This window comes from Magallana gigas, chromosome 10, assembly GCF_963853765.1.
Source record: "Magallana gigas chromosome 10, xbMagGiga1.1, whole genome shotgun sequence".
NCBI lineage: Eukaryota > Metazoa > Mollusca > Bivalvia > Ostreida > Ostreidae > Magallana > Magallana gigas.
In genome coordinates, this window is record NC_088862.1 from 30,244,705 (window position 1) to 30,257,832 (window position 13,128).

General features: G+C 32.6%; 1 protein-coding gene across 2 annotated transcripts in view; it reads right to left on the reverse strand.

Moving 5' to 3' along the window:
- The window catches only part of LOC117680405 (uncharacterized), a 29,199-nt gene that overhangs the window by 15,211 nt on the left and 860 nt on the right, over positions 1–13,128 (reverse strand). The window contains exons 2-4 of one of the 2 annotated variants that reach the window (XM_034453339.2): positions 8,484–8,591; positions 8,115–8,325; positions 1,359–4,389 (exon numbers count right to left, since the gene is read on the reverse strand). In XM_034453339.2, the coding sequence (XP_034309230.2) occupies positions 3,266–4,389; positions 8,115–8,325; positions 8,484–8,591 (1,443 nt within the window). In that variant the 3' untranslated portion in view covers positions 1,359–3,265. Of the gene's footprint in view, positions 1–1,358; positions 4,390–8,114; positions 8,326–8,483; positions 8,592–13,128 lie in introns of those variants that run through there. The other variant, XM_066074121.1, reaches the window with a different exon arrangement.

Here is a 13,128-nt window from a genome sequence, read left to right on the forward strand (position 1 = left end):
CACAGTCAAACATATCATATTACCAAATGATTCCATCAGTTTAATCAAATTTGACTTTTTTGTTTTCGCTTAAAGGTCAGGTCAAGGTCACTTCCTTTTCCCTCAACGTAAAGGATGATAAAAATAAGTGTAGCTCCTTGTAGTTCTGTAGACATTTGTTTAAGATTTGAAGATTCTATTCTTCAACGAAATGATACAATATTAGAATGTCTATCAGCTTATACAACTAAATTGGAATGAATATTTATACTAAAATTGATATTGCTTAGCCCGCATTTCCTCTAATTTTCTTAAAATTTGAAGAAATTTTGATTATATTTTTATGCTTCCAATAATAAAATATTTCTGATTTTTATGTATAATGAAGACTTTATAACAAGATATAAATTGACAAAAGAGCTAATATATTGACCATTTAATAAGAGAGAAAACTTATTTTAGTGATTTTTTTCACAAAAATCAATGTATAGAATGGGCGCTTTAGAAAGCTTATAAAAATGTAATTTGGTAGGCAAATCATATTTTAAAGACATATTCTGAAATCTAAATATCATATCATTAGTTCGCATAAGTAAAAAAGATTCCAACATTATTGTTATTGTTTTTAAAATGCTAAAACAGACTGATTTATCTGCAGCAATTCTGAATTGCGAAACATGTGATATTTTCCTACGCCAATATTACGCCAAAAATATAGTCCTTGTTGGATTCTAAACATTGAATACTTTTCTATGCCAAGTTGTATGATATTAATAAAGAAAGAAAAATATACTTTTTTAATTTCTTTTCATCTTGATTTAATGAACAAATAATCATATTTACGTTTGACAAGTCGAAAACCAGAAAAGACTCCTTCCTAAACAGTTACGGCCAGATGTCACTGAAAATTTACGTTACACTTGCAAATAAAATATGCGCTCACGCTGTCCCCAGCATTTGTCGAATTTTGAGATTTTTAAAGAATTAAATGCGACAGTTTTTTGGGTAAACTTTCAATGAAATCATCTTAGCCTTTTGTTTTCAGTGTATAATCTCTTCTAAGCGACAGTTTATAACTGAATCTCACGCTCGACCGACTTAATTAAGAAAATGACACACGTAAACGGTAGAAGCCACCTCTCAGCAGGGTACACACAACTGTCTTTAAAATGATTGGTGGTTTTCACACCTCATTACAACTAAATGGACTTGTAATTAAATACTGACATATCAACAACTGCAAATCCATTATTTCTCGCTCCACTTTTAATCACAGCAGCCAGGACTGGTAAGACCCGTCGAACAATTTGCACGCTCAGTATAGTGACCATACGTTCATCCTTCAGATGTACGAGAAAAAACACATTGAACAATACAAGAAACATAATTCATTCAAAACTAATTATTTAATGAACTGGGTTAAAAGTAGGATCAGATGTCCTTTACAATAACAATAAAAAATGAAGAAACGAAACAATCAAATATATCCTACACAAAGTCATCTAAAATAAAATAAAAATCTTATTTCATGAACCCGTTTTTATTTGACATGCATGTTTAAACGTTAAATGGGATATCAATGCCTTGGCCAATTTCTCCAAATAAATGATATTCAAAATTATGTGATGTCGCTTGTCAACATATTGTAATTAGACGCTTTATATCTTAATTCAATTTTGATGAATACATCTATCTTAATGATGATTTAAGGTTTTGTTCAAAATCCCTAATAAACACAGCATGAAATTAACGCTTAATCTACTAGTTTTCCGAACAAGTTGTTGAACTTGTGTTCAGCGTGCGTTTGTCGTTCACACTGAGCTCTGTTTGCGCCCTCAGTGATTGATTACTGGCTACAAATCACTAACAGCTTATCAATCGTTCATCATTTGATCATCATTCACTCAGACTTTGTCAAAGACAGTGGAAAGATTTCAAAGATTATTATAATTAATGTAATTTATATGTATGTAGACAAAATAGTATTGCATAAAGTCATAACATTTTGGTAGATTTGGCATAATTATTTCTAAATACAGAGAATTCTAGATCTACAACAGTTATTGCCGAGATCAAAGAGATGTTGCGGACATTATTCTCCAAAATACACGAACGTCATCATTAAATTATCGGATTAGAAATACCTATCTATCTCGCACTGATCATGAAAGTACATCTTCAAACTGTAAAACATTTTAAAACCATGTAAATTTCACTTGTAAGTTTCAGTCAAAACGATGTGTATTGCCTCAAATGTTTTTTAAGAGATCAAAGCGGCTGTTCCTAGGACCTCCCTAGCACATTTTCACTGCGTGTTTTAACATAAAATATATAACATGTAGTAGTAATAATCATATTAAATTGTCCTTTAAATACTAGGAATATAATCCAAAGATAGTTTATAACTAAGTGAAGAGTATTAAAAATCCAAAGAAAAATTATGTCACCTGCATGTGATTCCTTTGATCAATACATATGTAAACATTACTAACAAAACCTTTAGGGTTACACGAACAGTCGTCAAAATGACCTAGATTGTCTCTCTATAGAAAAAACGATCTGTAGAAATACTGGGCTGTTAGTAGAATAGAAAGAACGTTTTTGTTAATGTGAATGTGGCAGGATAACCTCTTTGATCTCGAAATGTTGTTTGAAATATAAAAGCCTCGGCCAAAGCCCCACTTTAATATTTCAAAACAACATTTCTCGACCTTTGAGGTTATTGTGCAACATTCACGAAAACTCGTACTTTATTTCTTAAATATACAAGCCATTAAAAGACCAAAAATCTACAATGTGGACAAATTAGAGTTGATTGGAAAAAAATCTACTTCCCTTGACTTACTGTCTATGAAACAATTGCAGCTACTTACATGTCTTGAAAAGGAAATATCTGTTTTTTTTTCATTCTGTATTATAAACTTGAAATTGTACATAAGTGTGTATATAAATTTCAATTACAATTATAGCAGAACTGTATACAGGGAAATATTCGCACCGGTTTTATTTTTTACTCTTTCACCCTCGTTTTCATCGGGCAAATTTTGAACTGAACGGGTGTCAAATGTCGAAGACTATCCCTGATTTAAATAAATTTCTGGACTAAGTTAACTTTAAGACGAGCCGAATTCGTTTGCAATTGAAGAGAGGTAAAAAACAATTAAGGCGAAAATAACCCTGTATACATCATTAGATTTGACTTCAAACAATAACAGCAATTAGCAAAAGAACGATCAAATCATTCGCGGCTAAGCGACATCTCTAGTTACATGCATATGATATAATTTTAATGTTTAAGTTTCATCAACAAGTTGTTGTATTCGACCACACTTTCAAAGCTTTCGAAGCAGACGGATGAACCAATATACCAGGTATTGAATTGGCCTTGCATGTCTAAAATGTCCCAAAGATATCCTCTATCTGCCGCTGGGGGCGGAAACCTTGGGAAATAGTATCCCCATTTTATCTGTTCGAGAACCCGTGGATTAGTTTTATCGAATCGTTTAAGAATCGTAAACAGTTTTGACTGAATCATTGAATCTATGTCCTTTGCCCAGGGGTTTTCAAGACCGTACTGATAGTACATGGCTGTTTCTTTGGACCTACCATCGGGGCCATTTTCTCGAATTCCAAGACGATAATCATCGCCAGTTATGTTATTTTTGGCATGGTAAAACGAAATTGATGCATACATGGAATAAGAAAGTTGATCTATTTCTTGATTGAAATACACTTGAGGATCACGAGTACGTCTACCTATATCAGATTCCACCAAGGAAGTGACGTAATTAGCATTTACCAGATAATTGAAAATATTCAGCTCCTTTGGATGAAAGTCAACAATATCAAACAACGAATTCATTGCTGGAGAAAGTATAAGAAAGTCAAAACGATCAGTTAGAACTGCTGGACTTCCCTTTGGCTTATAAGTTACATATACACCCGATGGGCCATTTTTTCTCTGAATTTGAACGACGTCCACTCCAAGACGAATATCCAAATTTCTTTGTTTTGCAATTTCCTTTACAATCACCTGAAATCCACCTTCAAGAAGCCAAAATCCGTTTTCAGGTGTTAGCGTTCCTCTGATAACAGGTGGGGGAACCCACATTAGTCCATATATAGCTGCAGTTTCATTAGTATATCCGTAGCCATTGGTCGTAAGATAAACTCGGAAATATGGAGCCAATAGCAGTAAGTCATTTCTCTGTAAGAACTCCAAAACTGTCCCTCGAATTTCGTACATAACGTCGGGTGTCGGGCGAGGCATAAGTTCACTGGAGTAATTTCCGAACAAACAGCGATGTATTCGTTCATATCTGTCTAACTGAGCAACAATTCTACGAAGGCCTTCCTGAGGGTTGGTTTCTCTGGTATTTTGAAGCAAAATTCTTTGCCACGTTGTTTCCTCTTTTGAAAAGACAAAAAAATAAATAAATTGAAAATGAAATATTTTTCTTCAAATTGATTAAATGTTTTCTTTATTTACTTCATAAATAATGTTTATTAAATGGACTATTTTATCATCACAAAGTGGTTTTTTTTTTGTCATTTAGCGGTATTTATCCCATGTTAAGCACAATATAAGATCAATATCACTCATGTAATACATCTTTAAAATAACACTGTGTATTCCTACCCAACATGACGTCATAATTTAACATTACATGGGTTTAGGCGGTTGATTGGCGTAGAATAAAAAAGTAAAGAAAAAGAATAATCTTAAAATATGTGAAGCAATTAATGCTCTTTTATTTATTTTCATGAATTGATAATATCATGTTCTAAAATGAAAGGGGTTTTTTTCATGGCACATTGCGTAAAGTTTTTAGATGGTTTAAGTTTACTCAGGGTTTGTCAAAAAATAGTTTTACAAAGTTCAATATCTGAGGTCAAACATTGTTTAAATAACAAAAATAACAATGATGTAAAGAAACATCGATATTGATATCCATGTTTTGGTTATTTTAGGAAGATGCTACAAAAAGTTGATTTATATTGAAACAGAGGAAATTTGGACTATTTTTGTCTTTATTACTTTTTTCTCTTAAAAAGTTTCTGTAGCAGAAAGGACCTTGTAAAACGATAAAGTCAACATAATACAGACAGTAAAAAGAGTTTTAGGCGATCCATTATTTTAAAGCTCCTACATGTAATAGTCAGTTTTTGTAATTCTCGTTCAAAAATTGATAGAATTTCTTTAACTGATACAGGAAATTCGGACTAAATTAAATTCAAAATAAGAGTTTTAAACAATGTATTAAAATATTAATTAGGAAAATTATTAGTATTTTATCATTTTTCAACCAACAAAATGATTTATCATTTCTAATAATTTCCAAAAAAGGAAGACCTTGGTAATGGTGGACAATTTTGACAAATATATTATTTACTTTAAAAAATTGAGGTTTATTAAAAGACGTTGAAAAACGTAATAAAAAGACTCGTTCATGATTTGCGATGGTGTGTGATTTTTATTCAACTCGTTGTGTGTTTTATATTCCCTCGCAAAGACTCGTAGATAGATAACACATAATATAAATATATGATAAAAATCATATACCATCGCAAATCATGAGACATCCTATATTCATAGATGTTCCTCGCCCCCTTCTGCAAATATAAAAAAAAAATGATATGCTCATTTTACCTCGTCAAAAATTTCTAATTTACTTTAAAAACAGAATTTGATAATTATTTATATGGACGACAACAGACATTTTTGTTTTGCTTAATTTGTCATTACTTTATTAATATATATTTCAGTTTGGTTCAAATTCTAAAATTCCTTGTGCAAATTTACATTGATAATTATAAAAAGTAAAAGGAATAAAAACAAATTAAGAAAACTGTAGCATTTACCAATATGCTTCTGTAACAATGCGTTTTCCTATATTAAAACACATAAAATCAAGTAAATTACTACTAATACGTATTATGGAGCAGAAAGATAACATTAAATACAAATACCGTATTGCAAGCCATACAAACACGCGTACTCATTGATTGCAATTTGTTATATGTCGTTTTGGATCATTTCGGTTGTTTTTTTTTCACACCGCCAAATGCAAATCAATTCATGCAAATCAATTCTTTCTGTAAACATTTAGTTATGGGGTGAAATATTTTGAATTTAACAAAATTACAAGCTTAAGAGGGCGGAATAGTCGTCACCATTTTTACACTATATGAATTTCTTTAAGGTCGTAAAGATTTTTTCCCATTTATTTATAGAACATTACAAATCAGCCCATTAACAACCATAAAGATATATCGAAATCATCTTCCATGGTTTGTAGCCATTTGTAATTTTTGAAAATATTGGGTTTGCCTTAGTCAAAAGAGTGATATGCCTGCCAATACATTGACTAAAATAGCTCTATAACGTATAACGTATATATGAGTGTATTCATCGATCAAGTGAGTAAGGTTAGAAAACGTCACACGAGTTCACGCCAGGTGAACAACAGGCGTTTATAATTAGGAGGACCTTATAAATTGTTGAAAGATTTTAAACTGAGGAATTGAGAGCATTGAGATAAAATTTTCTTTTTTCACATATAAGATTTTTTAAAAATAAAATACAGTAACTATTATAATATATCTTGTTTAAAAATACAATATCTAGTTAGTAGTTGAGGAGGAAAATGTACCTTTATGCTCTCATATATTTCGATCGTTTTACAAAGTGGGGAAAGGGGGCGGTGGTGCAGAACGAAAATGAGGGAATTGGGTGTTAACAGTGTACCTCTACCAAACGTTTAGTTATATATCTTGCATAGAATCTTCTTATTTTCGGTAAAAATGGTATTTCATACATTTACATTGTCAAAGATTAAGTGTATGCAAAAATAAGTGTAAAAGTTGGATACTTGACGGTATTATTTTTTTGTAATTCTACCGAGGAGCCATATTGCACGATATCCTTTGAAAGCCCATATAAAGTCATTGTTGCTCAGGTGAGCGATGTAGCCCAATGGGCCTCTTGTTTTTAAGAACTCTTATACAAAGTTAGTTTTAAAATACAATGCAAAGGTATCTCATTGAATATAGGTAAGCTAACACAGGATGAAGCTCTGCCATTTAGTCTAATGTAGTAAATGTTTATTGATCTTCAATATTGTGTGAAAATGTGAGAGATTGGTAGCGCTATGCCATTCAGTAATGTGTGGATAGGTGAGACAATTGGTAGCGCTATGCCATCCAGTAATGTGTGTGAGGTGATAGAATGGTAGCGCTATGCCATTCAGTAATGTATAGAAAGGTTAGAAAATAGCAGAGCTATGCCATTCAGTAATATGTGAGGAGTGAAAGAATGGTAGCTCTATGCCATAAAGTAATTTATGAAAAGGTGAGAGAATAGCAGAGCTATGTCATTCAGTAATGTGTGAAAAGGTGAGAGAATGGTAAAGCTATGCCATTCAGTTATGAATAGAAAGGTAAGAAAATATCAGAGCTATGCCATTCAGTAAGGTTTAGCATGGTGAGAGAATAGTACAGCTATGTCATTTAATGATGTATGGATTGGTGAGAAAATAGTAGAGCTATGCCATTCAGTAATGTATAGATTGGTGAGAGAATAGTAGAGCTATGACATTCAGTAATGTATAGATTGGTGAGAGAATAGAAGAGTTATGCTATTCGGTCATGTATGAGGGGTAAAAGAATGGTAGTGCTTTGCCATTCAGTAATGTTTCAAAAAGTGAGAGAATAGAAGAACTATACCATCCATTATTGTATAGAAAGGTGAGAGAATAGCAGAGCTATGCCATTCATCAATGTGTGGAAAGGTGAGAGAATAGAAGAGCTATGCTATTCAGTCATGTAATAGGGGTGAACGAATGGTAGTGATATGCCATTCAGTAATGTTTCGAAAAGTGAGAGAATAGTAGAGCTATGCCATTAAGTAATTTTTGAAAAGGTGAGAGAATGATTAAGCTATGCTAACCAGTAATGTTTCGAAAGGTGAGAGAATAGCAAAGCTATGCCATTCAGATAAGTGCGGAAGGTGAGACAATGGTCGCGCTATGCCATTCAGTCCCCTTCAAATTCATACAAGTCACATTTCATATTACTGAATGCCAGAACCTCATTCCATGAAAAATTATACAGTTAAATTTATACAGTGTACATACCATTGTCGTTCAGCCTGACAGAAGAATCAGCTTTGGATTTAATTCTAAAACTTGGAGTGTATTGCTTGATTAGGTTCGCTGTTTGATCATAAATGTCCGAAAAAAACACGGTTCCAAACTCGTTCCAGACTCCTCTGTAGAATTGAGAGTAAGCCTTTCCGCCGATCTCTGGTCGCTGTTCTAATATAACAACATTCCTGTAGCCACGATCCTGCAGTATAGGGGAAACACCCGAGTAAGGTTTAAAAAATTGTCGTTGAGGGTTAGGAGTTTTATTAGATGATGACTAAACAATTCTTTATAACTAATTTAACAGCAAAGGTACAGTTATAGTTCAAGTTAAGCTTCAATCCAAACTTCAATCCAAACCTTGAGTAAGGAAGCCATGTGTACACCACCAATCCCCGCACCCACAATCACTATCCGGTCATCTAGCGTCCTGGGTCCTCTTATCCTAGGATACCCGGATGTCACGATCTGAAATTAAGAGAGTCAGTCACTTAATTTTTTTGTTTGTCATTGAAATTATTGCATGTCAATTTGTAATACGAAATTGGGGTTTAAGTTCTCAAAATAGGATAGGCACTGTAATGGTATTCACAGAATAAGATATATTTAATCTAATCAATCGAAAATACCAAACAAACATAGACTGGAAGCCAAACAGAGAAAATTCGGGGAAAATGTCTCCTAATATTCTTATTTTCTTTTTGAGAGGATAAACAAGACACAAGCACTGGGCTTATGCGCCTTTCTTGGTCCAGAGAAAGATTTAACTTAAGTTTAACTTATTTTAAAACCAAAGATCTTCTTTTTTTAAAGTATCAATTACCTTATATAATTTCAATGCAAGCAACGTATACGTAAGGTCAATTCAAGAACTGAAATAGTTTAGATGTTCGAGTGTTGTGATCTTTAATGGTTTTTTATAGAAATGTTTCTACTTTCAAAGGGTGTTTGGCCGGGGGGGGGGGGGGTGCTGTATTTTATTGATATCAATTTTCCGTTTTTTGTTTTGTTTTTTTTTAAATTTATTATTTGTTTTTTGTTATTATTATTATTACTATTATCATTGAAAATTCTAAATTTTGAAATTATATATTTTTTTTGGAGGGGGGGGGGATACTAAATCAAAACCCCGTATAGCTTAGAAAATTAATACAGGAAATTCGGACTGAAATGTCTCTCGTTAATTTTATTCATTTGCACTACCTTTCTTAATTTATTTAATTAGTGATGTTTTGCAAATAAAGAAAATCTCGATCGTACTGTAAAATTCTAACCTTTGAAGGATGTTCAAGGCAAATCACTTCAAAGATCGTGATCGCCCTAGATTTTAGAAAGAGGAAAATAGCACAACAATCAATATATGGTTTTTCAGTTTCATCACTTGAAACTTTACATTCTGAGTGTATGTCATCCTAAAGAGATCATTTTATTTTTGTGACGACGACAATGTATGTAATAAAAGCGAATTTAACAGTTTAAGGAGATATTGGACACCGCCAGATTGTGAAATAATTTTTTCATTCATTATTACGAGTGTGGAATAGTGAAATTCTACCGAGGGGACAAGATTCACGGTCTAGGACGAGGCTCTGAGGTGGAATGTCACTATCTCACACGAGTATTGTATTGTATTGTTTATTGGTCAACAGCTGTACAGCTCATAGACATATACAATTAATATACAAATGTCAAAATACATATTAACAGGTCACTTGAAAAAGGCAAGTTTATACATGAAGTTTTCTGATCACAAGCATTCTTACCTAAATTGCACAAACCCTTAAATTTTGTGTTGACAATAGTTGACTTAATCTAAAGACAAAGGGTTTAGTATAATAAAACTTCTTAAGGAATTTTTCTCTTAAGATACAATACTAGGGACATTTCAATATAAAATGATATTCATCTTCTTTCTCTGAAGCTGATATAAATGCCTCTTCCAAATGCACAATCTGTAAATATTTAGTTTAGTTTAATTATCAAAAATACGTTGTTTAGCGACTGTTAAAATATTTCCTGGCTTTTCAAAAAATTGATTTTCCCAAAAGTGTATTAGTCAATACTTGAAAACATGTTCTAAATATCTGCAGCCCAGTTTTTACATTTGTTTAAACATAAAGTTTCATTATACATATTAACATAAGGTGGCACGAGACAGGTTTTTTTTTTATACATTTCGTTGTAGCCAGGGGATGTGTGTCTTCGGAACTCTGTAACTACATGTAGAATGTCCTTAGTTCCCATTCAGCACAAATACCTTTAATTCACTTTTTATAAGGCCAATCACCAATTTCTGAAAACAATTACCAGCCAAAACCTGTAAAATTTTCTACATACTGGTTTTTTATCAGATTTTGACCAATTCATATTTTGCTCATTTTTAATGATTTTTCAGCTTTATAGACCTCCCCCAGCCAATTCTCTGCGAAGGGTTGACCTTCTGTGCCGTGTGCATGTTGCACCATCACATGTCAGAAACTTACCGGTGTGTAGTTTACAATCTCGCATCCACCTACTCTTTGTGTTATTTACTCTCCCGTCTGTAAATTGCAATTTCACTGTGTAAAGTCAACACAACTGTCATAGCCGCAGGTTTCGCATTTTACTTCTGATTCTCATGTACCTAACATAAGGGGCCTACATATTGAATATTAATTTCAACAACAGACATCCCTCTAACTAATGATAAGCATTAAAAGTCATTTCATGAATTTTAGCAACACTCATAAGCCTTCAAGTACAGCAATTCTCAATTTTACAAAAATATTGAAGGGGAACTTTATCCGAAACTGTCCCTTGTTACCTTACATGAATTCAGAATGCAATTTTTGTTATGATAAAAATTTCATCCAGTATCTTAAAATGCGTATTTTCTTATTCACAATAAATAACTGCATTAGAGGTGCGCCTTTTAACATTAAGTATGTTTTTACAATAATTATAATGAGATGAATTTTTTCTATATCTGGGGCAGAATGAAAGCCCCAGACTTCACATTTGTAATAAGCAATGCTTCTACATAATTGTCAAAAAGGGACAAAAGCGTAGTAAAATTAAGTAGGTAATGAATGATTATTTTTCTCGCATTATGTTACGTAAAAAACAATTTTGACTGCTTTCTTTTTTGGCGTTTAAAAGTGTTATCTCGGTTTATCCCGCCGCGCGCTACAAATAGTGCAAGTGAAGAAGAGAGCTTACAACAATATTTTCAATGAAAACATGATTGAATTGTAGTCAACTAAGCAAAACAATGAATTATAGATCAGCTTATTCCATAATGTATCATTTTCTTGCAGCATACGATGTTTGTTTAGATGTTACAGTGGCGTAGTAATACACAGTGTAAGACAGGAAAATCTTACACTGCTATATGTCTCACACTGAAAAATCATATCTCACACCGGTGATTATGCGAGAAAATTATAATCTTTAAAAGTATAGCACAGTAAGTTCAAATGTGCCTCGGCTTTAACATTGACTTTAACCTCTCTCAGAAACTTTGTAGTCAAATACTGTGCACGCATTTTATGAAATGTAGTCAATAAGGCGGAAATTTTCTTGCCAGATTAGCATGAATTTGAATTAGCGCTTTTCAAAATGTACCAAATTTTCTATATTATGTTTGATAATTGTTCATGTGCATGATTTTACGAAAGCCCCATTCAGCCAAATAGAATACATAACAAAATTCAATGCGTTTAAGATATTTAATGATTTGAAAGTAATATGTTAAACATGATGTTCTTTCAATTGTATTTAGAGGACTCAATGGTCGGGGCCGTTTTTAGACAATATTTACCTCCCCTAGAGCTCTATAGAAATATAGAGGAAAATTCCAATATCTACAAAGTAAAATTAATGAATTTTTCCGTTACTCAATAATAGTTGATAGCTCAGCAAATCGTATCTTAAAATATTAGCCAGATCTGATGCAATTGGATATGGTTGATTTGTTTACCATCCAACCTCCATAATATCTCAATGTGTTCCATACCACCTTAAAGGGACTTGGACACGATTTGAGATCAATTTGATTTTTTATTTTTTATGTATGAATTGTGTACAAGTCCCTTTAACGAGGCTGGGGGGTGGCTGCCATTTTAAACCATTTTTATCTCTATGCAAAAAAGATTTTCACTTTAATTTTCTATAGCTCTTACATCGTTATGAAATTGTCTTTTGAAAGAAATGAAAATAATGGTATTGAAGCGTCAATTGATGGTAAACCAAGGGTTACAAGATGCAAAAAAATCATTTCAGCTGTTTTTGAGCATTTTCTAACTTTTCAAAAGGAGGTAACTTGTAAAACTCCAAATATTTTTTTGTAATATTTTCCTTTTATTTCTTTTTTTTTTAATTTCACCACCAAAAAAATTTTTTAAATGCTCAATCTTTATTACACATGTATTGATTATAATTATGTTAACATTTGGAAATAATCTTGTGGCTACTTTTTTTTTTTGTTTTACAGATTTGCATTTGTATGACATACATATTTTTGGTAAAATTGCGGTGCGTCTTTTTACCCCAATGAACCCCAATGAACCCCAATGATACCCCAATGAACCCCAATGATACCCCAATGAACCCCAATGATACCCCAGTGAAACCCAATGATACCCCAATGAACCCCAATGTTACCCCAATGATACCCAAATACACCTAATGATACCCCTATGATACCAAATGATATCCCGATGAAAATTTGCAGAACTTGCGCCGGGTCACTGGTCCAAGGCACGTTGAACAGCTAACCATGATCTAATCATGCCGTATACAGAAAATTTTCACATCAATAAACTCTATCCTTATTTAGATTTTTGTGAAATTTCAAGGGCTAACCTTTGTTCCTAAACGAATAAGAGAAAATGTCTCAATAATTACTGAAAAACTCTCGTATATGGGTCCGCACGTATATAAAGCACTAAAAATGGCTAGCGACACGAAAAATTGAAATTGTGAAAATTTGCGTTGTTAGCCATTTTCAGTGCTCTATATATTCAAT